The 26,937-nt window shown below is 34.2% G+C and overlaps 3 protein-coding genes across 10 annotated transcripts; 2 read left to right on the top strand and 1 right to left on the bottom strand.

The window, feature by feature from the left end:
- The first annotated feature begins 234 nt into the window (after positions 1–234).
- Positions 235–9,691, top strand: LOC110646410 (probable serine/threonine-protein kinase At1g54610). Of its 2 annotated transcripts, none has more exons than XM_021799832.2 (8): positions 235–1,379; positions 2,520–2,804; positions 2,902–3,219; positions 5,195–5,422; positions 7,074–7,174; positions 7,631–7,745; positions 8,157–8,672; positions 8,947–9,691. In XM_021799832.2, the coding sequence occupies exons 1-8, from the start codon at positions 969–971 to the stop codon at positions 9,151–9,153; spliced, it is 2,181 nt and encodes a 726-aa protein (XP_021655524.2). In that variant the 5' UTR covers positions 235–968; the 3' UTR covers positions 9,154–9,691. The 2 variants fall into 2 exon arrangements, with proteins under 2 accessions (XP_021655524.2, XP_021655525.2); XM_021799833.2 differs by having other exon boundaries at positions 238–1,379; positions 8,157–8,630.
- A 2,774-nt stretch (positions 9,692–12,465) lies between these two features.
- On the top strand, positions 12,466–20,957 carry LOC110646407 (protein SPA1-RELATED 3). 4 transcript variants are annotated; one of them, XM_021799826.2, is made up of 8 exons: positions 12,468–12,736; positions 13,152–14,188; positions 14,326–14,483; positions 15,045–16,017; positions 16,093–16,239; positions 16,373–16,684; positions 19,913–19,972; positions 20,392–20,957. In XM_021799826.2, exons 2-8 carry the CDS (start codon positions 13,313–13,315, stop codon positions 20,578–20,580), a joined length of 2,715 nt encoding a protein of 904 aa, XP_021655518.1. In that variant the 5' UTR covers positions 12,468–12,736; positions 13,152–13,312; the 3' UTR covers positions 20,581–20,957. The 4 variants fall into 4 exon arrangements, with proteins under 4 accessions (XP_057992211.1, XP_021655518.1, XP_021655521.1 ...); XM_021799829.2 differs by lacking the exon at positions 12,468–12,736 and having other exon boundaries at positions 14,044–14,188; positions 14,343–14,483; XM_021799828.2 differs by lacking the exon at positions 12,468–12,736 and having other exon boundaries at positions 14,047–14,188; positions 14,310–14,483.
- A 667-nt stretch (positions 20,958–21,624) lies between these two features.
- LOC110646415 (beta-glucuronosyltransferase GlcAT14B) lies at positions 21,625–26,664 on the bottom strand. Of its 4 annotated transcripts, XR_002493144.2 has the most exons (6): positions 26,321–26,664; positions 24,864–25,586; positions 24,683–24,758; positions 24,481–24,596; positions 22,144–22,865; positions 21,625–22,055 (listed from the first exon to the last, which is right to left on the bottom strand). XR_002493144.2 is itself a non-coding variant. In XM_021799839.2 (5 exons), exons 2-5 carry the CDS (start codon positions 25,423–25,425, stop codon positions 22,366–22,368), a joined length of 1,254 nt encoding a protein of 417 aa, XP_021655531.1. In that variant the 5' UTR covers positions 25,426–25,586; positions 26,321–26,664; the 3' UTR covers positions 22,061–22,365. The 4 variants fall into 4 exon arrangements, 3 of the variants coding, with proteins under 3 accessions (XP_021655531.1, XP_057992385.1, XP_021655532.1); XM_021799839.2 differs by lacking the exon at positions 21,625–22,055 and having other exon boundaries at positions 22,061–22,865; XM_058136402.1 differs by lacking the exon at positions 21,625–22,055 and having other exon boundaries at positions 22,061–22,865; positions 24,864–25,580.
- Between the last annotated feature and the right edge of the window lie 273 nt (positions 26,665–26,937).

Below are 26,937 nucleotides of genomic sequence, written 5' to 3'. Positions count from 1 at the left end.
TAATTTTATTAAATAACTAATTATTTATTTTTAATTTAATTTATAAAATTTAAAATATATTTTAAATAAAAAATAAATGACTAAATTAAGTTTCCCTATATCATTACTTAAAAATAAATACTTAAAAATAAATTAAGAGATGACTTGCGAATTTTATTATATTTTAAGAACTTAATTGTTTTTATTTATTTATTTATTTAGAAAAAACATAAAATCATTAATTATTATTCATGGTCTTATGTGAACTTATTACTCTACTGCTCTGCTATACGTACAGTGAAATCCCTGTGCCATAGATCTCTCTCCTTTTTGCTCTCGTTTTCTCAAGCCCTAGGTTTCTTTCTCTAGGATTCCACTTTCTTGTTGTTTGTTGTTGTTTATTAAGGTTCACGTTACGTGTTGAATGTGTTTCCACTGCTTTAGGGGTTTGGTGGATTTAGGGATTTGCTGGATGTGAAATTGTGGGTTTCATTTCATAAAGGGGAACATTTTCATTAGTTGCTTATTTTGAGCCAGTGATTCTTAATTATTGTTATCTTGGTGGTTTTGTTGGTTGGGGTTTTTGGGGGAAGATAAGGTTTTGGTGTGGTGATATTCTAGTCTTTTTTATGTTTTTTGGAACTGTGAGTTACTGGATTTGATAAAGGATTGACATTTTATAGCAAATGAGTAGTCATGAGTTGTCCGTGATTGTGGAGTTTTGACTGTTTGGTTGTTGTGAAGTGTAATATTAAATTGAATATTGTTTTATTCATTTGATTGTGCTGCTGCAAAAAGAGGATTGATAGAATTTGGAGTTACATAGCGTAGATTCTTTTCTTTATTTCTCTACGGAATATTATTTGGTTGTGTTTGATGAAAATGGGAAAGGAAGAAGAGTATAGGATTGTTAAAATGAGAAATTTGAAGAGTAATTATTGATTCTAAAGCAGGGTGTTGTAGCTTGTAGGAGGTGGTTTTTGCGCATAATGGGATGCATTTGCTCTAAACCCTCTGCAATTGAGGATAGCAAAGAGAGCCCAAGAGAGCGGCTCACTAGCAAAGCCTCATCAGACTTGCGGGTATCAAGGGCCACCTCTTCTAGGAGGGAGGAAGCATATAGAGCGAAAGATCGATATGATAGTAATGATGGAAGGGCAATGTTGATTGATAAGCACTCAAATGGTTCAGTTAGATTGCATGGAGGTGAGAACGTTGATAGAGAGAGGGAGAAGATGGAAAATGCTGTTGCTCAACATCCAGGGATGGGTAGTATACCAAAAGCGACTGAAGGGGAGCAGGTTGCAGCGGGATGGCCTTCCTGGCTAGCTGCAGTGGCTGGAGAGGCAATCAGAGGATGGCTGCCACGGCGTGCTGATTCTTTTGAGAAGCTGGATAAAGTAAGCTTTTTATTTCGTCTTGCCTGTTAAGTTCAATTTAATGTATATCATTTTAATAGTGGTCATGAGAACACCCACAATTGACCTTTTTTTTGTTAATTAACGTAATTGAAAATATCTCTTAGTTCAATATAGAGTTTTATTTTGAATAAATGCTGCTTTACTGTAAACTAAACTCCTGTGTTAATTAAAACTGAATGTTAGAAAAACATGCATCTTGCAGCAGTTTTGGATAAGATCACAATTGCAAGTGAGAATGAAAACCTTTTTACTTGAATAAGTGTCTCCTGAAGACATGCCTTTTATTGTCTCTGTGCTACTTTGCAACTGATGGTATATGGTTAACTTCTCACCAAACACAATATTGAAATCAAGTGTTCATGGTGTGTCTATTTGCTAGAGGTTCAGTATGATGCAGAAGGTTAAAACTTCAACGCAATAACAGAGGAATAGAAAATGCCATGATTATAGGCAAAACATTGAACTCAATTACACAAATATTGAAAAATGCAACACTATGTCTTTTATGCTTTTGCATGCCTCTGCATGGTATCTGAACCTTGGCCATGTTTAAGGCGGTGTTTCTAACCAAAACTCAGCACACGACATGTCTGCAACTTTTTAGCTCACATGGTATGATCAAAGCGTGCATGAAGGAGTTTTTGGTTATATGGAAGGCCACATTGTAAGCTGTAGTTGAAAATGTTTTCTAAAATTCACATAAGAATTGTACAAGAAGGTACAATATTTTGAACTACCAACAATTGGGTTCTCTACAATAAATTCTTTTGGTTAAGTTGTGAAGATTTGTGTTCAGAGATCATTTCTCGTATGGACTGGGAAATTTGCATATAATAGGTTGATTTGATGTGCTAAGAAGTATCTCATCCCTCCTACCTTCTTACTGTATAAGCTAGGGCCCAGGACTGCTTTTATCCATTTCTTCTTTTTATGATAGACTTTTAGTTTTTGATTCTCTAAATCTATAATTTGAGTAAAAACATCATACTTTTCTTTTTGGTTCTTACAAGTGCTGGTTGAATGGATTGTCCTTTTCTATTATCTACTGTTGTCTTCCTCACACTGAATTAACCAGTGGTTTTTCTTGTTCTTCGTTTGCTTATACTTATTTTAATGCAGATTGGCCAGGGAACTTACAGTAATGTTTATAGAGCTCGTGACCTTGATAAGAAGAAGATTGTTGCGTTGAAGAAAGTAAGGTTTGATAATCTGGAACCCGAGAGTGTTCGCTTTATGGCCCGGGAAATTCACATTTTGCGTAGGCTTGACCATCCTAATGTGGTAAAACTTGAGGGTCTAGTTACATCCAGAATGTCTTGCAGTTTGTACCTTGTATTTGAATACATGGAGCATGATTTGGCTGGGCTTGCCTCACATCCTGGTCTAAAGTTTACAGAGCCACAGGTACTGATAAAAGCTTTGTCATCAGGAACTATGTCTGTCATATGCTTGTTTGCATTGTATCCTAGCTATAAGGTCTGACTTATGTATTTGTTGGTAGGTGAAATGTTACATGCAACAACTTTTACAGGGACTTGATCACTGCCACAGCCATGGTGTTCTACATCGTGACATAAAAGGTTCCAACTTATTAATCGACAATAATGGTATCTTAAAAATTGCAGACTTTGGACTAGCAAGTTTTTATGATCCAGCTCATGTTCAACCACTCACAAGTCGTGTTGTAACACTTTGGTACCGTCCTCCGGAGCTTCTTCTTGGAGGCACTTACTATGGGATTGCTGTTGATTTATGGAGTACAGGTTGCATACTTGCTGAATTATATGCTGGCAAGCCTATTATGCCTGGAAGAACTGAGGTATTGTCTTCTTTTTCTTGTTTCCTTCTCTCTCTCTCTCTCTCTCTCTCTCTCTCTTTGGTAAATTATTGTTTTTTGGGGTTCTCCACATAACTGCTCTTTCCTTTTCTGTACTTATTATTTCTCAAGACATTATGCTGTAATGCAAATTATTTTATATTGGGGATAATCAATATTGAAGTTGTTTACTGGGTTTGCATTATATCCATAACTATGTCTGATAATGATCTGTTGTTGCTGAAAGAATGGAATTGCGTAAGTCCATAACATTGGCAGTGAAGTTTTTAATGGGAGTTCTAGGCCTAGTATTTTCCAGTTGGAGTCTTTTCTACAAATATTAGCCATTTGGTACGTGCATTGCACATGCTCATTTATGTTTTTGAACTTGTGGTCAAGCCAACTATGCTGTGTGGGAGTGGGCATCTAAGGTACAACATACTCACAAGACGAGTATAGCAAAAATGAAATGTTAAGATGGATGCTTGGTAACATAATAATGGATAAGATTAAGAATGACTATATCTGCCAGAGAGTGTATGTAGCATATCACTTAACTTGGGATCAATTTCATATCACTTAGCAATGAGCCAAATTAACTCCACTTAAAACAATATTTGGCTCAGGAACCAGATAGCTCCTATAAATTTGACTTAGTGGGAAACATTAGCTAAACTCAAATTAGACTTGGACCAATATCTAGACTCTCAAACATGATTTCAAAAGCACCTTTCATAGCTATTTCATCAGGCTTCTTCATTGCACTCTTGGATAACATCTCACAGCTATTTCATCCAATGCCTTAAATGCATTCTCATTAAATATTGGGGAATGTGTTGGGAGCCGGGCGGGTTTGGGGGTGGTGGAGAGAGAGTTGAAGGGATGAGGATGTTTGCTGTTATCTTGTCAACTGTGTATCTTTTCTTCTGTTTGATATTGAGGGGTATACATATAATTGTATAATTATAACTTCTTTCTTCTCCACCTTTTTACCAAACAAGGAGAAGGTAAATTACTTTTCATCTTCCTCCTATCCTTCATTAAAATATCCAAATAAGATGGATGGACTCTTATTTACTTTCCCATTCACCCCCTTCTACCTTCCTGTACAGCACGGAGGCATTGTCAAATAGCATATATTATGTGGTGTTCAACTTGATGTCAGTGGTTGAAATATGCCAAGTGTTGGATGGTTCTTTTGTTTGCTATCACTAGTTACTGTTTTGTGGAATCATTTTTTATTTATTTTTCTTGGAAAGGTCTAAGATTTCTTTCAAATTTAAAATATAGAGTTGGTCATTGTAGCAACTCAGAGCAATCTGAGTAACTTTGCTTCATCCTTTTTGATATAACTTTCTTCTTCAAAATGTTAAACCAATACAGTTAAAATATTGAATTTCAGTGACTTTTGGTGTTCTTGTTCTTATGTTAAAGGGAAGTCATCAATGCATCAGGGGCTTCTTTGGTGGTATCTTTTATTGTTAGGGTTCTTTATATTGTACTACATAAAGGAAATTTTCAGCAACAGCAATCCAATGTAGATTTGCAGTAAGCTGGATACTTTTATTTTACATTGCTAACAGAAGTGTAGGTATTCACCAACTGTTATTCAGCAAGGAAAACTAAAATTACAAAACAAACATGGGAGGAAAGTTTGTGGTAGTGACACTGGTTACTTTTTTGTATCCTTATTGATGCTTTTGTAAATAGCGGGGTGGCACTTGCAGGATATAGTCAAAATTTACTTAAAGAAACTAAACTAACTAAAGAATGAAAACATGAGAGGAGGTTGTCTAGGCAATTCTCAGCTCCTTGCATTTTTCTTTCAGAAAGAGAAAAAAGAAGAAAAATGGAAATAGATGGTTATCTTATGAACCATGTTTTATTTCTGCTTTTCTATGCATACTCCATTTTTTTTGTCATAATGATTTGATAATATAAATAGTTGATGAGTTATTTGCATGTCTCTGCCCTGTAGGTGGAGCAGCTGCATAAAATTTTCAAGCTGTGCGGCTCACCTTCTGAGGATTATTGGAGAAAATCAAAATTGCCTCATGCAACTATCTTTAAACCTCAACAACCTTATAGACGCTGTGTTGCAGAAACATTTAAGGAATTCCCTGCACCAGCTTTAGCACTTATGGAGACCCTACTTTCTATTGACCCTGTAGATCGTGGAACTGCAGCTTCTGCTCTGAACAGTGAGGTATGGAATATAGTTGGACTTGTTAAGTAGAATTTCTCCAATAATGTCGTCTCTCTTTTCCCCTTTACTTCTTTTCTGGTGGGAGTGAGAGAAGTTGTTGGGTGGATGGGTTGGCATTGGGCAATACATCGGTAGTTATTTGAAAATCCTTTGAAATGTGCGACTCTGGGAACTTCTTGATATTTATTCATTGTCTAGATTTGAAATCCAGAATGGTTGGCTTTTACACTTTCGCTCAGATAAATAGGTATGTGTGCCTTGTAGCTGTGTTAGATCTCAACCATTGCTTTACATGCAAGAAGATGATCAGTTGATTACCTTCCTTTTGCCTAAGTTCCAGTTGGTAGGAAGATAGTATATCAGCTTAAGTTCCATTTGTCAAGGAAATAGGATATCAACATACTGAAATGGAAAGCAAACTTCATGCCAACTTTTTGGGCGTCATTGCCTTGTGCACCTAGACTTTAGAGGGAAGGAACAGCACAGTTATTTTTGGTAGCTTGATCTTATGCTATTAAACATAATTGCTGATAGGCATTTTACTTGTTCTCAAATCCATGCTGTTGGTGGTTTTTTTCCAAAAATATTCTTTAAGTGGGAGTTTATGGAATATCATATGGTCTTAGCAGCTATTTTCCCTCTGTGGCTAGGGCCACAGCCTTGGAATTGAATAAAAGTAAAGGACTAAAAAGCCCTTCAATGCCCATTCTCTTTGTTTGCCAGTTTGCCTGCTATCTTTGCACTATAGACATTGCATTTTTTTTTTAATTTTTTCGAAGAGCAATTGGAATACGATACCATGACTATATGAACAGAATACTGTTTTTTTTTTTTTTTTTTTTTTTTAACAAATTTGCCTTTGCTTCCTGTTTCAATGCCAAAACTGAAGCCAAAACTATTAGCATTATGTGAAATAGCCTTATTAAGTGGACTTTCAGAAATAGCTCTAGATTCCATAGATTCCCATTATTCTCTTTCTTTTTCTCTTGCAAATGTTTATATTTGTCATTGTGATTGTCATTTGCAAGTAAAACTGAACCTTTCCATTTCTTCCATTTGCACTTGAAGAAGGGAAGAAATTATGTACTTATCCTCAAAAAGGTAGAGATGACATGACAAGAAGAGTGGGAGAGAGATGGCCAAGTACTGAGAGGGAGAATAGAGCACGGTTGGGAAAACAAATAAAATAATATGATTAACTGATTTTTTTCAAGTATGTTTTATAACTTTTTATTCGATAAATTAGCTTTGGCCTATTTGAAAGTGGCTGTAGAAATAGCCCTAGCCTTGGATTATAGTTTACAAAGACATAAGATCTTAAATTTTGTGTTTTACAGAGATTATATAGGGAGTTATCTAGATTGGAGATCCCTGTAGGGAGTTATTGTTGTTGTTATTATTATTATTATTATTATTATTATTATTATTATTATTATTATTATTATTATCTCTTGTTCCATTTTAGAAAATTGTGGCCAATATGGACTTATGCAGTTTCATATTTGTCAGGAACAGTTTATATTAAATCTTTTATGCGTATATGTATAGGCATATAGACATATATGACTATAGCTGAGGTTGGCACTCATTTATAGTTCTTTTTGTTAGTTTATTGTTGATGGTCTTTACTTCTTTGGTATGTGTTTTACAGTTCTTTACAACAGAACCACTTCCTTGTGATCCTTCAAGCCTGCCCAAGTATCCTCCCAGCAAAGAGTTTGATGCAAAACTACGGGATGAGGAAGCTAGAAGGTAATGATTGTAAAAAAAAAAAAAGTTGTATGTTTCAATAGAGTGAATTTTTTATTTCATCTGTAGTTGCTGACCTGCAATTTGTAACATCATAAATCCCTACTTTGATGAACCCAAATAAATGCTTTAAAGGAATTTGTATTTGCACATTGTAGCTGTCATGGTTCATGGCATTGTTAAAATGCAAAGTTTCTGCGTTACCTTGTGACTAAGAGGGTCCAATTTTAATAACTGAATTTTTGGGAGTGTGAGACTACTGGTTGGCTATTGTTGATGTTATTTTGGGATAGAATTAGGCTGTATTGGCCTGCTGTGGTGCCTTGTTGGTTTGTCGTCTTTATGATGCGTTTGCTTGATGAGCTAGTGATCTGTTTTTCTGTGCTTCCACACTTCTGAACTTATGACCTGTTAGGGTAGCACTGTTGCTGATATTCTTGCTTTTGTGTCCATTAACAGACGAGGAGCAACAGGAGGCAAGGGCCAGAGACCTGATATTGAAAGAAGAGGAGCAAGGGAATCCCGAGCAATCCCAGCACCTGATGCCAATGCTGAATTAGTCATATCAATGCAGGTAAATTGTCATATGCCTTGTATCTACATGAGGATTTGTGATTATTAGGTTGTGATGTTAGCTTGTTGGGTCACTACCCTAGTACATGGTGGAGCTTAAGACAGTGGCAGAGCATTTCGTGCTGCACTTTTGTTATCCCCTCCAAGCCAGCCTTAGATGTTTTTCTGCATGGGTGTTCACTGAGAAAAGAGGAGAGAGAGGAAGAAAGGGGGGGGGGGGGGGGGGGTGTGGTGGGGTTGTGGGTTTCGAAGTCTGTAATTCTTGTGTTTTGTTGGAGATGAAGTAAATGTAATGTCTCACTTAGAATTATGCTTCCCCTTTTCTCCTTTTATTTTGTTATTTTTAGTTTAATTTGATGTTTTGTTTTAATTATATTAGTTGAATACTAATAAGATTGCTTTCGTATTGCAGAAAAGGCAAGGTCAGTCAAATTCTAAGAGCCGGAGTGAGAAATTTAACTCTCATCCAGAAGAGTTGGCTTCCGGTTTTCCAATAGATCCACCTAGACCATCACAAGCTGTGGAATCGAGTATCGATCCACAGGGGCTTCAGCATAGGAGAGCCTCTCATTCTGGGCCATTGGCCCACCGTGCTGCTTGGGCAAAGGCTGGTAGAAACCTAGATGATGCTCCAAAGGTTTCTACTGGGGCTGACTTGTCAAATTTGTCAGGCTTAGTGGCAGTAAGAAGGAGTTTATTATCTGAAGACTGCAGAGAAAGGTCTGGCCCACCACAGCCAGAAGTTCCAAAACTAATGGCAAGGTTTCCAGGATCCTTCAAAGAAGGCTCAGAATCCCTTCTTCGGGATCAAAAGCATCACTCACAGGGCATTGCTGGTTCTCATCAAAAAGAAGATGGAGGAATAAGCAATAATGATCCAGCCCCTGTAAGTAGTTCAGGCTTTCAGGGAATCTCTCTCTCTCTATCTGTGAGTTGTCTGCAGAATTTTTTTAATTTAAATCTTTATGAAATCAAAAGCTTGACCAATTTTTTTAACTGCCAAATTTTCTCTGAGTGTTATTTTGCAATTTCTTTTTATGTATTGTCATCATGCAAGCAACACATTCAAAACATCCAACTTATGGAACTTCACACAGTTTATTGATTTTGTTGTCTCTGTTTTCTGAGTGAATGCTTACCTTCTATTTTCATGCTTTTTGGTGGTTGACTGATCCCTTGTTATTTACTTGTATATTTCTCAGGTTGGCTATGGGTCAAAAGGTCACAAAATTCACTATTCTGGTCCATTGCTAGTTCCATCAGGGAACATGGATCAAATGCTGAAGGATCATGATCGCCAGATCCAGGAAGCTGTCAGACGAGCTCGCATTGATAAGGCAAAGGTCAGAAAAGTAAAGGTTGAGGGAAACCAAATATCAACCAATTCAATATTTGTTTCTGGTCTCTGAGCCTTTCAAGCCCCCCACAGGAAGTAATGTAAAGAAGATCACTGTAGAATAAGTTGGTTGGTGGTTTTCTTATGTTACATATGAGTTAAATTGTTGGTGGGGTTTTTTTTTTTTATTTTTTTTTTATTTTTTATATATAGGTTTATTCTTAGAAAGATAGCTAGCTAGTGGCATATAGCTGATTGATAGATCTCTCCCAGCTCTCTGCAGTTTAGCATTAGTATTTACGTTTCATTCTACCACTGTAATTTCTCAATTGTGGGCCATTCTCGTAGAGCATTTTTACCAGTCATAAGCTGTAGAGTATCTGGAAAATATGACGTTATGGTGTTGAAGAAAGAAATCTTGTTTCCACCATGCTTAATTGCAGAGTAGCTTTTCAAGCTCCTGCAAAAGAGGGGTTTCTATATCGTTGGAGTAAATGATATTCTTCTCTTTGTTCAAAATTTCTTAACAGCTGACTTGCAGACTACTATACCTGTAACGAATCTTTGAATTAATAAGCTGAATGATGATTAAAGATTGGCCTTCACTATCATGACAATGCCTCGTCTCCCATCTACTATTTCATATTTCTTCCCTATCTACATCTATCGTTGATGCCACATTTTCTATTGCAAGAAATCTTCTCATTCCAGGATTCCCTGAAGGTACCTCTAATTTTTTGCCCTTTATACCACTTCCATCACTCCTTGTAAGAACAATCTCCCTGGCCATGGTTTAGTCTTTTTTGTATTCATGTCTGAGGGTATGGAAAGAGCCCAGAGGCATGAAGCACACCTAGCGTCCAAGTCCAAGGCCACTGATTTGATGTTTTTGTTCATCTCTCTCTGAATATTTCTTGATGAAATAAATCTAGGGTCGTCTTCGGTACATGTGCATCCATTGCTATTACATTTTAAAGAATATTAGGCATTATTTTGTGTGCATCTATTGGTATTACATTTTAAAGAATATTCGGCATTGGTGGGGTAACTTATTAGGAAACTTCAAATTTTTAGAAAGTGTGAAAATGTAATTTATTTGGTTATCATTAATTTTCTTATTTGAGGAGCCAACTTCCTTTGCCTAGGAGAAATAACTTCCTTAGCCTAACCCAAAGAAGTTGAAGTTGCTATAAAAATTATTTCTTCAAATTTTTCCTTTCTCTTGTTTTTCTCTATTATAATGTGTTTGAGCAAAAATTAATGAAAATTGAAGGGCTATCACCTCTATTAATGGTAGTCCATCCATGGAGAAAAATAAAATGGCACTAATTTCCTTTCTATATGCATTCATATAAAGAAAAAAAAATTAATTAAATTAAACCCAAGAATTTTTATTATATTTTTTTATAATAAAATTTTATTGTATTTTATTTATTATTATATGAGTTGAATGTTTAGACAGTATGAAATATACTCCATTAAACTGAATATTTTCAAATATTTGAAATAGGGTATTTATGCATTCATACACTTTTATGTCATTTTTATGTTTTTTTTTTTTTTTTTTTTGTGATGAAAAAAGTTAAACCTTTCTTTAAATTCAGTACCTTTTTAATGATTTATTTTTTTATTATTTTTTAATTAATTAATTGATGACTTTTGTAAAAATCGGGTGAATTCTTTAACCGAAAGAATTTCCTAATGTTATTGTAATATGAAAATTGATTAAAGATCGAGGTAAATTTTAGAGAAAAAAAAAAGTATTTTTGATATTTACTTTTTAACATTTAGAAATATATAATTTAATTTTTAATAAAATAATATTATAAATTTTGCTCCACTAGCACTTTAAGAATAAATTCTTTAAAGCTTTTAATTTTATTCACATAGCTATACATAATAAAAATAAAAATAAAAGAGTAAAAATAAAAAAAAAGCACAAAGGATCAGCTCCACGTTTCAATTATCTGCTAAATCTGAGCTTTTTTTTTTTTCTTAATTTTAGTGAAGTGATATTGTAGATTCACTGTTTTGTAATAAAATATATTGCCACATTAAATTGGATAAACTCCTCCCAAATTAAAATAGCAAATCGCATGCAATTTCCATTAAATTATCATAACAAGATTTAAAATCATTTGAATTAAAATATAAAAAAATGTTTAAATTAAAACTATATAATGAAGCTTACTATAAATTTTATAATAATCATATTTGCAATTTAAATAATAATAAAAAAAAGAACATTGAGGTTGGCAAATTTTGAATCCCTAAGTTTGAGTTGAAAGATTGCATGAATTCAATGAATGTTTTGCATTAATCAACGAAATCTTTTTATAACACAGAGCAAATCTTAATCAAATAATTACTCATTAACCTCTCCATAGGAGAACGCACCGTTACCATACTATCAGACAGAGAATCTTTCTCCAATTTTTTTTTCTAATTTTTTAATTTATAGGACTTAATAATTTTTTTTAATATTATAAATATATGTCTGAGTACCATGATTAGAATTATAATTATATTACATTAAAATATAAACAATCAAATAAGTAAGCAATACGATGAAAACATATTTTAAATATTTAATTGAAAATTTAAATTTTACATAATAATATTTTATAATAATATATCTTAATTATAAAAACTTAAAATATTAAAATAAAATTTTTAAATTAAAACTTTTATAAACAAGTGTTGCCATCTCCAGCACCGCAATGCTGCCTTTCCACTCGCTGCTTAATGCATGAGTGGCCTGCCTGATTCAATTACATTATTTGCAGCACAAATCTCACTAACCCATCTCCAGTCTTAAGGATCAAAGGCACGCCACAAGCACAGTGCATCTCTTGTAAGATTCATGGTATTTTACCAATCCTTTTTTTTTTTTTTTGGTTTCTTTTCCTTTTCTGGTTAGGTCATCGTTTTTCTCATTTATGTCAATTGCTTAATTTGTTATTAAGATTCTGTCATTAAAGAGTGGAAATTATTATTATACCCCAAGTTCTTAATTATTTGTTAATTGTTTATTGTGTTGTGTTTGAACTTTGAACAATTATCACATCATTATATTAGTTTAATATGCCAGTTAAATGAATAATTTATACATTTCTGCTGATTGAGATCAAAGGCTTTCCCTTTTAGGAAATCCTAGATCAATTTAATATTTTCTGCTTTTCTTTTTTAAATTTGCGTTCATGGCCCACAGGTCCTTTGGATTTTACCCTTTTGCCTCTCTGAAAACAAGCTTTGAGGCCATGGTGGTGCCACGTTGCCCATATGAATAAAGCGGATGATAACTATTATCGAGGAAGAGCCAAAGGGTGAACCTTGTGCTTCCAAAAGAAACTAATAATATATTAAATTAAATATATAATGTGGACTATGGAGGGGTAGAGAGGGGGAAGAGAAAAACCCTTTTATTCTTTTTATTGAAAGAAGGGGTGGTGTAGGTTTTTTGTGGAGCTGTTTGCTTCGTTTTTGCTTGGAAAAATAAAGGGAATTTTTGAGGCTGTTGTGTTTCTTTATAGAGTGCAACTAAAGCCTTGTTGTGTTGTGTGGTTCTCTTTTCAAGTTGGTTTTGCAGGAAGAGAGAGATCCTTTCTTGGTGCTGCTGGTACTCATTCATCTCTCTCTCTAGCCCTAGGATACAGGTGGGCTTTTGTTGGTTCTGTTGCTTGTTTAGTTTTTTTTATGAGAGTAGTATACATGCGTGATGCGTGTGTGATCCTGTATTATGAGAAGGTTATCTCGAATTTTCTCTTTTCAATGGATATTTTTATTGCATTTTAATTTGGGTGGTTGTGGTGGTGGTGCTTTTGTCTTTTTGTGGTGTAAAGTGTTTATGAATGCAATCAAATTTTTTTGTTCTGGTGGATGTACCGGAAAAAAATAATAAAAGAAATTCTCTGTTAAAAATGGTTGTTTTTTTTTTTTTTTTTCCCTTTTAGTCCATATTTTCTTAATATTACTGTCGATTGGTTTTGTTGGTGGTAAGGTGTATGTATTATTGTCTGATGAAAAACGTACGTGCTAGGAGTTCATTTTATTTGCTTTAATGCCTAGCAGGGAGATAGCATTTGTGGTTCAGAAGCTGAGTTGTTGGGCTTTGGATTGATGAGAAAGTTGGGTTCCTTTTGCTTGTCTATGGAAATGAGGTTTTGATTGATGATGGTAGCAGTAGAAATGAGAGAGTGTGGTAGAAGCTGGAGATTCATTCCATTTCATGGATGCCTTTGTTCTGGCCTTCATGCAGCTCTAGGGGGATAACCATGGAGGAATTTTCTGGGTCTGCTTGGCAGAAGTCTGATAATTCCAGGGGATTAAATACCTCCAGAGTCTCAGATTGGAATCCGAGAGCTGCAACGCGTGATTCTGGGTTTAGAAAGGAGACTGATAGGGTTGTGCTGGCGCGTCATAACCTCAAAAGCCAGGATGGTTTTTCTGGGGGGTACAACGATGAAGTTGCAGTTGACCCTTTTGCCCGAAACATAGAATGGGGTGATGTTAGCTTGAGGCAGTGGTTGGATAAACCTGACAGATCCGTTGATGAATTTGAATGTTTACATATATTTAGGCAAATAGTTGAGACTGTAAATGTGGCACATTCACAAGGAATTGTTGTTCATAATGTTCGGCCTTCTTGCTTCGTAATGACATCATTTAACCATGTCTCTTTCATTGAGTCTGCTTCTTGTTCCGATTCTGGGTCGGATTCTTTAGAAGATGGACCGAATAGCCAAACCTTGGAGCTTAAAAATTCGTCTTCTCCCTTGCCTAGTGGCATGCTTCAACAGAGAAGTAGGTTAGGAAGTGAAGATTTTCAACCAGCGTCTACTCCAAAGAATGCTTTGTCAGAAGCTAGTTGCATTCAGTCAAGTTCAGTTCATGCCACACATGTACCACTGGGTGAGGAGACTGAAGAAAATAAAATTAGTGGTGGAAAAAATGCTGAACAAGAAGAGGATGAAGAAAAGAAACAACCTTTTCCAATGAAGCAAATATTGATCATGGAGACCACTTGGTACAGTAGTCCTGAAGAGGTTGCTGGTTCACCAAGCACTTGTGCTTCAGACATCTACAGATTGGGAGTTCTTCTGTTTGAGGTTTGTAGTGAAACTTCTGCATTTCTTACATTATATATATATATATATATATAATGGATTTTAAGTTATATGGCGTGGTTTGAAACCTGTTTGATTTTCTGTCTACACTCATATGATATAGTTCTACTCCTGAACAGTTATTCTGCCCATTCAGCTCAAGAGAAGACAAGAGCAGAACTATGTCTTGTCTGCGACATCGGGTTCTTCCTCCTCAATTGCTACTGAAGTGGCCAAAAGAAGCTTCATTTTGCCTATGGTTATTGCACCCAGAGCCTAGTAGTCGGCCAAAAATGGGGTGAACATGCAATTCCTACATATATTATTTGCTTTTATTCCCCTTCCACTTTTTAGCAGTGTCATGTATTCTTATTTGTGTGCATGTATACGCATTTGCACATGCAATTTTAAGTTTTTGTTCAAATGAATAACAGTTATCTCATAGATGATTGTGCAAGTCTGCAGGAAACTACCATGCCTTTCAATTGAAGATGGAAACTAGATGCCTTGATAGAGCTTATTTTAGGACTTTAGACGTACTACTAGTCTTTATGTAACCATGTACAAATATAGGCTTTAATGTGACTTCATTGTGCATGGCACTGCTATATCCCAAGTCTGTTCCTGCCTCTCATGCAATTTTAATTTTCAACATCAATTAGTAAGGCCATGTTAATCCTTTTCAAACACATGCAATCATTTTTAATATCATATATGTTTCCTGATGTGATCTGTATTTTGCTGCTTCCATTCATTTATCTTCATATTGTAAAGAATCTTGCTTCTGAGACTCAAATGGTATTGTAGTTGATCTTTATTTAACTTAATGGTCTTAACTCTTTCATGTCTCGTGTGACAGTGAGTTGTTACAGAGTGAGTTTCTTAATGAACCAAGAGAAAATTTGGAAGAACGTGAAGCAGCAATACAACTTAGGGACAGAATAGAGGAGCAGGAGTTGTTACTGGAATTCCTTATGCTGATACAGCAAAGAAAACAGGAAGCTGCTGATAAGTTACAAGATACTGTTTCTCTTCTGTGTTCTGATATTGAAGAAGTTATGAAGCATCGAACATTTCTTAAGAAAAAGGGAGGCTCTTGCCCAGAAAGAGTGAAGGATGATAATTTAGCATCAAAGCTCCCTCCATCGAATATTGTTGATAATGACGAGGCTTCTAGCTTGGGTTCTAGAAAACGATTTCGACCAGGCATTCAGATTCTGAATCTAGAGGAATGTGATGATAATCTAGACGATGGTCAGAACTCAGATATGCTCACAGAAACTCAAGAAAGTCCACTTTTCAAAAGTTCACGATTGATGAAGAACTTTAAGAAACTAGAGTCTGCATATTTTTTGACAAGATGCTGGCCAGTAAGGCCATCAGGGACACCATTCACTAGACATTCACCGGTAAGTAGTGATGGGAGAGGTTCTATTGTTGTTACTGAACGAAGCTCCATTAATAACTTAGCACCAAAAGAGCAGCACATTGAGAGTAGAAGAAGTGGATGGATAAATCCATTTCTTGAGGGTTTGTGCAGGTATCTATCATTCAACAAGTTAAAAGTTAAGGCTGATTTGAAGCAAGGTGATTTGTTAAACTCTTCAAACCTAGTGTGCTCTCTTAGCTTTGATCGTGATGGAGAATTTTTTGCTACAGCTGGTGTTAATAAAAAGATAAAAGTATTTGAATGTGATACAATTATAAATGAAAATCGCGATATCCACTATCCTGTTGTTGAGTTGGCTAGTAGGTCAAGACTGAGCTGTGTATGCTGGAATAGTTACATTAAAAGCCAGATTGCTTCGAGTAACTTTGAAGGCGTGGTGCAGGTATTGGGTGTTCTATTTCACTCATCTGTTATCTTTACATCACTTGATACTGAACAAGTTGCTTACTGTATTCAGGTGTGGGATGTCACAAGAAGTCAATTACTAACAGAAATGAGAGAACATGAGAGGCGTGTATGGTCCATTGACTTTTCATCAGCGGATCCAACAGTGTTGGCCAGCGGCAGTGATGATTGTTCTGTTAAGCTATGGAATATCAATCAGGCAATGCTATTTTTGCACTTGGTGGATGTCAGCTTTGAAACTAAACGTACTAATGTCATCTAATTTCTTATTGTTTATATTTTGATTCTGGATGTATGATAAGTTTTTCCTCTTACGTGGGTTGCTACTGCAGGGAGTAAGTATTGGTACAATCAGAACAAAGGCCAATGTCTGCTCTGTTCAATTTCCCTTGGATTCTAGCCGGTCTCTTGCATTTGGTTCAGCAGATCATAGAATTTATTACTATGATCTTCGTAACTCAAAAGTTCCTTTATGCACATTGGTTGGACATAATAAAACTGTGAGCTATGTGAGGTTTGTAGATCCGACAAATCTTGTTTCTGCATCCACAGATAGCACATTAAAGCTCTGGGATTTGTCAATGTGCACATCTCGTGTTATTGATACACCCCTTCAATCGTTCATGGGCCACATGAACGTTAAGGTACATTCATTTCTCTTATGTTATATCAAGCATCTATAAGTGTATTTTAGGACTTTTTCAGTGAAAGTGCTATTTGGATAAAAGTTGGTCTTGTTGAAAGAATAATTTAAAGTCTACATAGTATTATGGAACAGTAAATACGAACTTGTGTATGAGTGCTTAACATTGTGCAGTTAACATGCTTTTTGGACATGCTTAATACAACTGAGGATGTTTAGTTCAAATAAAATTATGAGTTAATTTATAGCAAAGTGGACAACATAGAAGCCAAATTGATTTTCTCTTAACCAGGAAGACAAATAGAGCTCTATGCAAGGATTGCAAGGTTATTCCGGGAGAGTTTTTAACAAGTCAATATCGGTTAGTGGTCTTGGATGTCAAGTTTAGGAACAATTCAAGTAAGGCTAGAAGAAATATTGTAGCTCGAACAAAGTGGTGGGAGTTCAAAGGAGTAAAGTAAGTGAAGTTCAAAAATGAGCTTCTTGAGTTCAAAGCATGGAAGTTTGATGTGGAGGCCAATGGTATGTGGATACAAATGGCATCAAAGATTAGAGAAGTAGCTAGAAAAGTACTTGGAGAGTCTAGAGGACATGGACCACCCTCAAAAGAGAGATGGTGGTGGAATGAGGAAGTACAAAAGGCAGTGAAGAGAAAGAGGGAATGGTGTAAGAAATTACCTAAGTGTGATAATAATGAGACTTATGAACAGTACAAGATAGCAAAGAAAGAGACAAAAAAGGCGGTTAGTCAAGCAAGAGTGCAGGCCTTTGAAAAATTATATGAGAAACTTGGAACTAAGAAGGGGAGAAAGATATTTATAGATTAGCAAGGAGGAGAGAAGAAATTTTAAGATCTCAATCAAGTTAGGTGCATTAAGGATAAAGAAGAAAAAATATTGGTTAAAGATGAGGATATTAAAGAAAGATGGGGATATTATTTTGATGATCTCTTTAATAATAGTGAAAGTGGTAATAGCGTGAATATAGACTATAAAGCAATAGAAAAGAATGTGAATTACACTAGAAGAATTAGATCTTCAGAAGTAAAAGAAGCACTTAAGAGAATGAAAGTGGGTAAAGCCTGTAGACCTGATGGAATATCAATTGAAGTGTGAAAGTGTTTGGGAGATGTGAGAGTGGCATGGTTAACTAAATTATTTAATAAGATTCTAAACTCAAAGAAAATGTCTGATGAATGGAGGAGAAGTATTTTAGTACCTATTTTTAAAAATAAGGGAGACATATAGAGTTGCTCAAACTATAGGGGAATTAAACTCATGAGCTATACTATGAAGTTGTGAGAGAGAGTTGTGGAATATCGACCACGTCATTACACTTCTATCTCTCCCAATCAATTTGGCTTCATGCCCGGTCATTCAACTATGGAAGCGATCTTTCTCATTAGAAGTTTGATAGAGAAATATAGAGATGTGAAAAAAGATCTACATATGGTTTTTATCGATTTGGAGAAGGCTTATGATAGTGTACCAAGAGATGTCTTATTGACATTGTTAGAACAAAAGAGGGTATCTATTATTAGGTACATACAAGTGTTAAAAGATATGTAACTACTATTGTACGCACAATGTGAGGGGACACGAGATTTTCTTATCTCAGTTGGATTATACTAAGGTTCAGCTGTGAGTCATTACCTTTTTACATTAGTTCTAGATGAATTGATAAAACATATACAAGAGAGTATCCCTTGGTGTATGATGTTTGCGGATGATATAGTTTTGATAGATGAAACGCGAGAAGGAGTCTATAGAAAACTAGAGCTTTGGAGAAGTACACTAGAGTCAAAGGGTTTTAAGTTAAGTAGAACGAAGATTGAATACATGCATTGCAAGTTCAGTGAAAGTCGAACTGGTCATAGAGAATGAGTTAGTTTATATGGAGTGGTATTGCCCCAAAGTAATCACTTTAAATATCTAGACTCAATCATTCAAGTAGATGGGGGATGTAAGGAGGATGCTAGTTATATGATTAAAGCCGGATGGTTGAAGTAGAGACATGCCACGGGAGTTTTATACGATCGCAAGATTTCCAATAAGCTGAAAGGAAAATTTTACCGTACAGCCATACGACCGGTCATGTTATATGATAGTAAGTGTTGGGCAATGAAGGAGTCATTATGTTTAAGATGAGAGTTGTGGAGATGAGAATATTAGGAGGGATGAGTGGCCATACTAGACTAGATAAAGTCCGTAATGAGAATATTAGAGAAAAGGTAGTAGTGGTGCCAATTGAGGATAAGTTGAGAGGGGATGTTGAGGTGGTTTGGTCATGTGAAGCATAAACATACGGAGGCTCCAGTTAGACAAGTAGAGCACATTAGGTTAGAGGATAGAAAGAAAAGAAATGTTAAACCTAAATTGACTTGGAGGAGAGTAGTACAACATTACCTAAAAGCATTACATATTTCCGAGGATTTAACCCAAAATGGTTTAGAGTGGAGCAAGAGAATTCATATAGCCGATCCCAATAAATTTTTAGGATAAAAGTTTAGTTTAGTTGAGTTATAATATGGGGAAGCACTGCCCTTAATATTTTCCCAAATATGTTTTGTTTGATATTTTTGTAACCACTTGATCAAAGGCATGAAATCTATCCAATTGACAGATCACCATCCTTTTAAATGTTGAAAGGCCAACTATATTGTAGAATTGAAGTGTGGAATTAATACATTAAGATTTTGGTTAAAAGTAAAGGGGTTTTTGGTTTAAGGAGCTTTTGCAAAATGGATGATGCTTGATTGATCTCCCCTACAATTTACCCTGGAAACATCATAGCTTATGAAGGTTGTAGTTGCATATTTATTGCCCATGATTTTTAATTAATTGTAAGGATGAAAAAATAAAATTTAAAAACCAATTTGAGAAAAAGGGAGGTCAAACAAACCAAATTGTTTGGTTTTGGCTTTCTTTTGTTGAATTAGTAAGAATTATTAAATTTTTTTAGTTAAAAGACAGATCTCAACCAATCTTCTGAACATGGATTTAAATTTGAACCTATAAATTATTTGGTTGAAGAAAGATGTGACAGAGAACAACAGGCCAGTTTTTCACAATTTGATAATACTCTAATGTGGAAGTCAATTGGGGCCATCAAGTTAAATGATAGAAATTCTTGTGTTATTTAGCCTGATATAATCTTTATGTGTTATTCATGTGGAAATTTAGCTTGTTAAACATACATTTTATCGTCCATTTTTGTTCTTTTTTTCCAGAACTTTGTGGGTTTGTCAGTATCAGATGGTTACATTGCAACTGGCTCAGAAACAAATGAGGTAGTCCACATGTCTCCTTCATTGGACACTATTTAGAGGTTATTTACATTGCTTTTACAATACCTACATTGTGAAGCTATCAGTAATCTCTCTCTCTCTCTCTATGAAGCTAATAAAATGTTTTGACCTTCGATGTTGCTTACTATTTCAACTTTTATTGGATGAATAGATTTTCTCTTGCATCTACCTTGTTTATAAACTTTTGATGCTGCACGAGATTAGATTTCGCAGTAACAGTGCGAAAGTTTGGACAGTGATTTCGCAACACCAGCATCAAATATAATGTTAAAGCAACCCAAAGTCACCCCATCTACACTAGTGGTGTCACCTCTTGCTTTAGTGTTACATGATAATGCAACCTCATTTTTGCATTCCTAATCATCATTAGTTTACTGAATTCGATTTTCTATGCGGAATAGGTTTTCATCTACCATAAAGCTTTCCCCATGCCAGTATTGTCATTCAAGTTCAACAACACCGACCCTCTTTTAGGTCAAGAAATGGATGATCCTGCACAGTTTATTTCTTCTGTCTGCTGGCGAGCCCAGTCCTCTACCTTAGTTGCTGCAAATTCTACTGGGAATATCAAAATTTTGGAGATGGTTTAATTTGGTTTGCGCTTCCCAAACCATGCATTATATTTTTGCTGAAAAGAAACAAGACTGATGGTGTTTGGAAGAAACAGTTGGAAGTCAGTAGAATAATCTTGCACCATAGGAAATTGTGAAGCTAAGATAGGGTAAATAATACAGGAACTTTGATAGTTGCAATTAGAAAAACAATTTTTAGGATTAGATCATAGAGAATGCGATTAATGCAATGAGATACTGCTCAAGATCCGGTGTACTGTAGATAAAATTCAGGGGAAAAAGGGAAAACAAAAGCATAAAAATTATTTTTCCATGTATATTTTTGCAGTGCTTGTAGTTATTCATTTGTTGCAACGTGCAGTGATCTTGATCTTTAAAGATGCATTCTTCATTCACCTTTGGTTGTTCTTGTTCCATGGAAAACCCGTTCTTGGATTCATTATTGGTTTCCACTCGTAAGCTCTATAAGCTTTAACTTATAGGGCTTGTACGTGAAATCCAGGGATAGGCCATTTGTCTTATCCAAAACACCACTATCAGTTTAGTAGTCAAGGCGAACACTGTTCTTTTTGGTATTTCTATTACTTTTAAATATATTAATGATAAGAAATTTAAAATTAATTTAAATTAAAGTTGATATATTATAAAAAAATTTAAACGAATAAATAAATAATCTCTCATTAATATTTAAAATTATAGTTTTTTAACAATTTTTTTTTGTTCTCTAAACTCCAATACTAAATTGGTAACAGCCCCTTATTTTTTTTATTTGTTTTGAGGAAAATGAAAAAAAAAAAAGAAAATAAATATGATTTTCAAATTTTTTTTATTTAGATAATAAATAGATTAAAGAAATGAGTTAAAATAGAAAGAAATTAAAATTTCTTAATTTTTTTTATTAATTTAAAATAAAATGGAGGGAAATTGATAAAATTAAATATTATTTATATTAAAACTATTTATATATTCGTAATATTATATTATAATGAAAAATCTTATAATAATTAAATAATTCTATTAAGAGAGAAATTGTATTTCTCTTTTTATTTGAAAAAAAATGTAATTTATATTCTTTTTCCTTCTTGTCATTTCCCTTTATATTATAAAAATCTCATTAAAGAAATAAAATATTATAAATAAAAATTAAGAGATTAAAACTAATAATTGAATTTGTCGAAGTAGATCTACACCGCCATAAGCAAAAGTATAAAATTTTGAGGCGGCAAAGTATAATAAGAATCTAAAATTTAAAGAAAACAAAAAGATCAAAATTATTAATTTTAAAATAATAAAAATATGCATATTAAGAATACTCGAGCAATTTTTTTTTTTAATGATCAATTTATTTTTATTATCAACAGTGAGATTCATACTAATCTTTTTGGGTATCCAAAATTCCATCTGCAAATGTTGTGAAGAGAACAAAATAAAGCAGATTCCATTTGCATTAATCCTGTCGTTGAGTTATTATCAGAAGATTTGCACATTCATAACTGCATAAGAGGAAAGAAAAATTTTCTAATTATTATGATAGCAAAAAAATTTAGAGGAACGTACGGAAAATAGTGCAATAGAACCTACAAAATCAGAGGCAAATGTGCTATACTAGATTGTGACCACTGCAACAAGAGTGGGATTTCTTATAATTGTAATGACCCTTCAGTTCTTGACAAGAATGAAACTGTGGCAGCAACTCTGCTATCGAAATCCTTTTCTTAGATAAGAATCTTCCGATAAGGTGGTCAGCTTGCGGGCAACTTTTGAGTCCTTCTCCAACTGCAACCAAGAAAATTTGGGGAAAATCTATTTACATTGATTTTGTTCAAGCTTTGACAACAAAGCTACACTAGCTATGAGACGTTTAATTCTGTCAGCTCCTGGACCCGGTTTAATATTATTCGGGTCACCAACCTTGGAACATTTGGGACTACCAGAGCACCACCCACCGGGAGTGAAGCCTCCATCCTTCCGGCCAAGTAAATCCTTATCAATTTTATCCAAGACAGGGTCGTCTCGTTTGAATTTTCTAGCAAAGGCAGCACCACTGTCAATCATTTTCTTCGTGTCATTAAGGGAAAGGGTGTGCGGATGCTGCTTGGGAGGTATGTCCCAAGAAATGTAGTGCAAATCATGATTTACGGCTGTCTGAGCAAACTCTGGCACATTGCATATTACAGTGTGAAAATAGCCTTCAGGAGACGAGACGAAGTTTGTGTAATACATGAGTAAAATTCTTGGTAGATTATCCCAACCCCAGATTAAGTACTCTACAAATGAACGAGTAAGAACCATCCATGCTGAACCTGCAGAACAACGTATGTTGATTAACGCTCTTCATGGAAAAAAAGAACTGCAATACAGCCATGTTCTGGATTTCATTAATTCTACTACACAGTTGATGCCTGACGAAACACTTATTCTGCTTAGCTGAAATACCAAACATCATAATTTCACTAGACACATCTACATGTTAAAAAGGACAATTATTATTTAGTCCATGTATTTTAACGAAATTAACTACTTAGTCTTTATATTTTAAAAAATACACTATTATTTTATGTATTTTACTTTTATTAAACTATTTAATTCCTCCGTCAAATTTTCCGTTATTCATTCTATTCAAACTATTATTTAGTCCCTCTATTTTAAGGAAACTAATTAGTTAATCCCTACATGTTGAAAAACACTACTATTTTAGCCCCTCTATTTTATTAAAACTAATTAGTTGGTATATATATTTTGAAAAATATATTATTTGATAAAAATATAAATTTTACTATATTGAGACTAAATTTGAATTTACATATTTTTTTTTAATTTCTAATTTTTTGTACATCATTTATGTGTTTCTCTATGGTTATAAATTTAAGATAACTAATTAACTTTTTTGTATAGATAGTTTGTACCCTTTATCAATAGATGAAAACAAATAGAGGATGAGGAGAAGAAGTGTGTGGGCATACAGAATAAGAAACATTGAGAGAGAAAATAAGGGTAAGAGGATTAGGGTAGCATAGATATAAAAAATAATTATGGGACTAAATAGTTAATAGAATCAAATTGTAGGTAATAACTAACGTGTTTTTCCAAAATATAAAAACTAATAAATTAGTCTCACTAAAATAAAAAGACTAAATAGTAGTGTGGCTACTATTAATAACAGGAAAATTGACAAAGGCAATAAACAGTTTAATAAAAGTAAAATATAGGGACTAAATAGTAAGTTTTTTAAATACTTTATTTTATTAAAATACAGGGACTAAATAATAATGTACCCTATAAAAAAGTAAACTCCTAAAACAGCATACTTTAAGCCCTATTTGGAATTGCTATTAGAGTTGTTATTGAAAAAAAATCACTTTTTTAAATATACTAGTTAACAGGTATTAAAAAATAATTTAAAATTAAATTTAATAAGTTTTAATCATCAAAGTACAAAAATAATAAAATATTTTTTTCAAACTGTTTTTTTAACTGTATCTAAAATGATAATTTTTTTTCCCTAAAAAGCAATTTTGGCCCTCTAACACTACAATATCAAACAGTCACTAAGCCAATTGCTAGAAACTTTTTCTACTGCCATTTCCTTCACATCCCCTGCTGCTGAGGACTTGGAGAAAAACAGCCTTATTTGATACAACTAAAGATTAATTAGCTATGACATAATTTCTAGATTTCTGAAACAAAATCCGAAAAGCAAGATAAAATTGTAGCTGCTAGTTGAACCTTGCGATTGCCAGTAGAAAGAACAGAGGCCAAGTAATGAACTGTTACAAAATGAAAATTTCTAAGCATATGATGAAAAGCAAGCAGATTTCAATTGGTTTCTTTAGTATTTGCTAAGAATCAAAACCCCAGTGGACAAACTTATTAGAAAGCATCAAAGGAAAAGAAAAATGATGAATCATAAATACTAACCAGTGAATAATTTGAATGCTGTTGGCAAACCTCTGCGTGGTGTGGCCAAGTATATATCTGTCTTCGTTGTTGAGTAGAGCCCAGGGTCGATAACCAAAGGCATTGCGCGTTTTTCCCTAAACAATGCAATTAGACATCTTGACATTAATTAAAGATGGTTCTGAATGAGAGAGAGAGGGAGAGAGAGAGAGAGAGAACTCACTCCTTCCAACCCAACTGACTTGTGTGCTCAATAAAGTTCAGATTTCGGTTTATGGTTGAAAATGTATCAAGAAGATCTGCACATTACAAGGCAATCACTCAAAAATCATGATACGATTGCAAAAAGAGATAGAGAGAAGAAGAATAAGAATATGCATACAAGTTAAATGACATAGACCAACCATCTTGAGTTATAAGAGGATAATCAGAAGCACTGAGATTGATAAACCAATCCCAATCTTTACTCCTCTTGAGAAGAATCGCACAAGCATGAAGTGTATTAGCAACCATGGTGGGTCCTCTATATGTAACCATATTAGCTTTGGTGATCATGTAAACATTCCCAACCTTGGAGAAAAGGGGATGTTTTTCCACTCGCGAAGAAAGCTCCAATCTTTCCTCTGCTGGAGACTCAAGGTCCAAATGAACTACATATTGATTCCGCGGATGATAAAGTGCGTGAAGAGTTCTCCAGAGCTTTTCCAAATCACCTTTAGACCCAGAAATCAAATAAGCAAATCGAGGAATTCCAGGAGTCTCAGAGGGAGGAGTTTGTGAAACCTTCATTTCAGCATAGCCTTCCATTGATTGGTTTCGAGATGGAAAAATGTTGAAGATTTGTTTGATAGTATGTAATGAAGAGATAAGACCCATGTTGAAGGAAGTTGCTAAAAGGAACACACATATCAGAGAGCTTATCACTAGAGGGAAAACCCATTTCTTCTCCATGTTTAGAGACCCCATTGCAAGACCTTATCATGGGCTCCGATAAGCGATCCTTCACATCCCAAATTTGTTTATTCCTCCACCATCTCAGTAGACACAGATAACCCAGATCAAATGGGTGGATACTGCAATCGAGACTTTCCTCAAGAAAAATTCCAAAACCTGAAGTGTAGCTAAAGCTGTTGAATCAACAACAACCAACAACAAAATAATATATCAAAATCATAGCGTCTGCTAACAAAGAAATTGAAGATTGCGTGAGCATCTAGTTGATTTATGTGATCGAAATGCTGACACAAAGGATGAAATTAAAATACTATACGAGAAATCATATAAAAAGGGTGGAGGAGAGAGAGAGAGAAATAGCATGTTTGTATGCTAAAAAAATATTAATAACAAGAGACAGAATATGCATCAAGAAAATCGACCAAAACTAATAAATTAATCAAGAAAAACAATTAGTTACATCTTCATTATCAATGAGCTACTTAGGTGTCCAATTTCCAAAGGAAACCATTGACAGGGACAAAAATTACTGGTCTCTACAATGGAAATCTTTCTGTCATTCATTATAGATCCCAACATAGGTAAATACAATCCTAATAGTCTATCACAACCACAATAGATTCACAACAGAAAAAAAAAAATTTTTTTTTTCAATAAAAACCATACCAACATCACAAGATAAACAGAGATCATTCAACAAGAAATAATACCCACATCAAAACATCTACGATTTAAATCATTGAATCAATAGAACTAACAAAAGTGATCTAATCCCACACAAAGCAGAGCTCAACCTTAAAGCTCAAAACAAGAAAAAAGAAAATACAAATATAAGAGAGATAAACGAACATAAATCAGCTTTCTCAAGAACATATTGGGAGCAAAATTAAGGAGCAAGAAACAAAACCTGCAGTTTTTCTTGATAAAACTTCAAGAGCTATGTGGGAGTTGAAAGAAAGAGAGAAGCTTTAGAGAGAGATGGAAGAGAAAGCAAGAAACCTGTAACTTTTGATTTAATAAATGACAAAATAAGATATGACAGAGAGGGAAAAAAGCAGAGAGAGAGAGAGAAAGAGAAAAAGCAGAAGAGAGAGAGAGAGAGAGAGAGAGAAAGAGGACGTGTGTTAAATGTGAAGTGGTTCAGTTTGTATAGGCTCATGTAAAGAATCTGTGTCTGTTGCTTTTTCTTCTTCTTCTCTCACTAAGGCTTTGTGAGTTTCCGTTTTATCAGGAGATATTAGAGAGAAACAGAGAGCTCTTAGGATTTGACCAAACACGGCAAAGCTAAGCAAAATTTCTGATAAATAACAAGTTAATTTCTAATACATATCAAAAATTATAAATAAATTTATTACATTTTTTTTGTTAAAAATAATATAATTTAATTTTTAAATTTTATTTGATTAATAAAAAAGTTCTTCCAAATAACTATTAATGTAAAATTTTAAAATTGATATAATTACTTAATAAAATATATAATTACTTAATTATTTAAATATAAAAAACTTAAATAGTTAATAAGAA

This window comes from Hevea brasiliensis, chromosome 15 (genome assembly GCF_030052815.1).
Source record: "Hevea brasiliensis isolate MT/VB/25A 57/8 chromosome 15, ASM3005281v1, whole genome shotgun sequence".
Lineage (NCBI taxonomy): Eukaryota > Viridiplantae > Streptophyta > Magnoliopsida > Malpighiales > Euphorbiaceae > Hevea > Hevea brasiliensis.
Note: the sequence above shows the minus strand (reverse complement) of the source record. Positions and strands in the feature narration are given on the sequence as shown.

Coding starts and splice junctions, on each gene's coding strand:
- LOC110646407 (XM_021799826.2), top strand. CDS start 13,313: ATGCCTTTGTTCTGGCCTTCATGCAGCTCTAGGGGGATAACCATGGAG. Junction 14,484..15,044: donor AGTAGTCGGCCAAAAATGGG/GTGAACATGCAA, acceptor CTCGTGTGACAG/TGAGTTGTTACAGAGTGAGT. Junction 16,018..16,092: donor ACTTTGAAGGCGTGGTGCAG/GTATTGGGTGTT, acceptor TACTGTATTCAG/GTGTGGGATGTCACAAGAAG.
- LOC110646415 (XM_021799839.2), bottom strand. CDS start 25,425: ATGGGGTCTCTAAACATGGAGAAGAAATGGGTTTTCCCTCTAGTGATA. Junction 24,759..24,863: donor TCCTCTTATAACTCAAGATG/GTTGGTCTATGT, acceptor TGTAATGTGCAG/ATCTTCTTGATACATTTTCA. Junction 22,866..24,480: donor AGCATTCAAATTATTCACTG/GTTAGTATTTAT, acceptor GTTGTTCTGCAG/GTTCAGCATGGATGGTTCTT.
- LOC110646410 (XM_021799832.2), top strand. CDS start 969: ATGGGATGCATTTGCTCTAAACCCTCTGCAATTGAGGATAGCAAAGAG. Junction 3,220..5,194: donor TTATGCCTGGAAGAACTGAG/GTATTGTCTTCT, acceptor TCTGCCCTGTAG/GTGGAGCAGCTGCATAAAAT. Junction 7,746..8,156: donor AATTAGTCATATCAATGCAG/GTAAATTGTCAT, acceptor TTCGTATTGCAG/AAAAGGCAAGGTCAGTCAAA.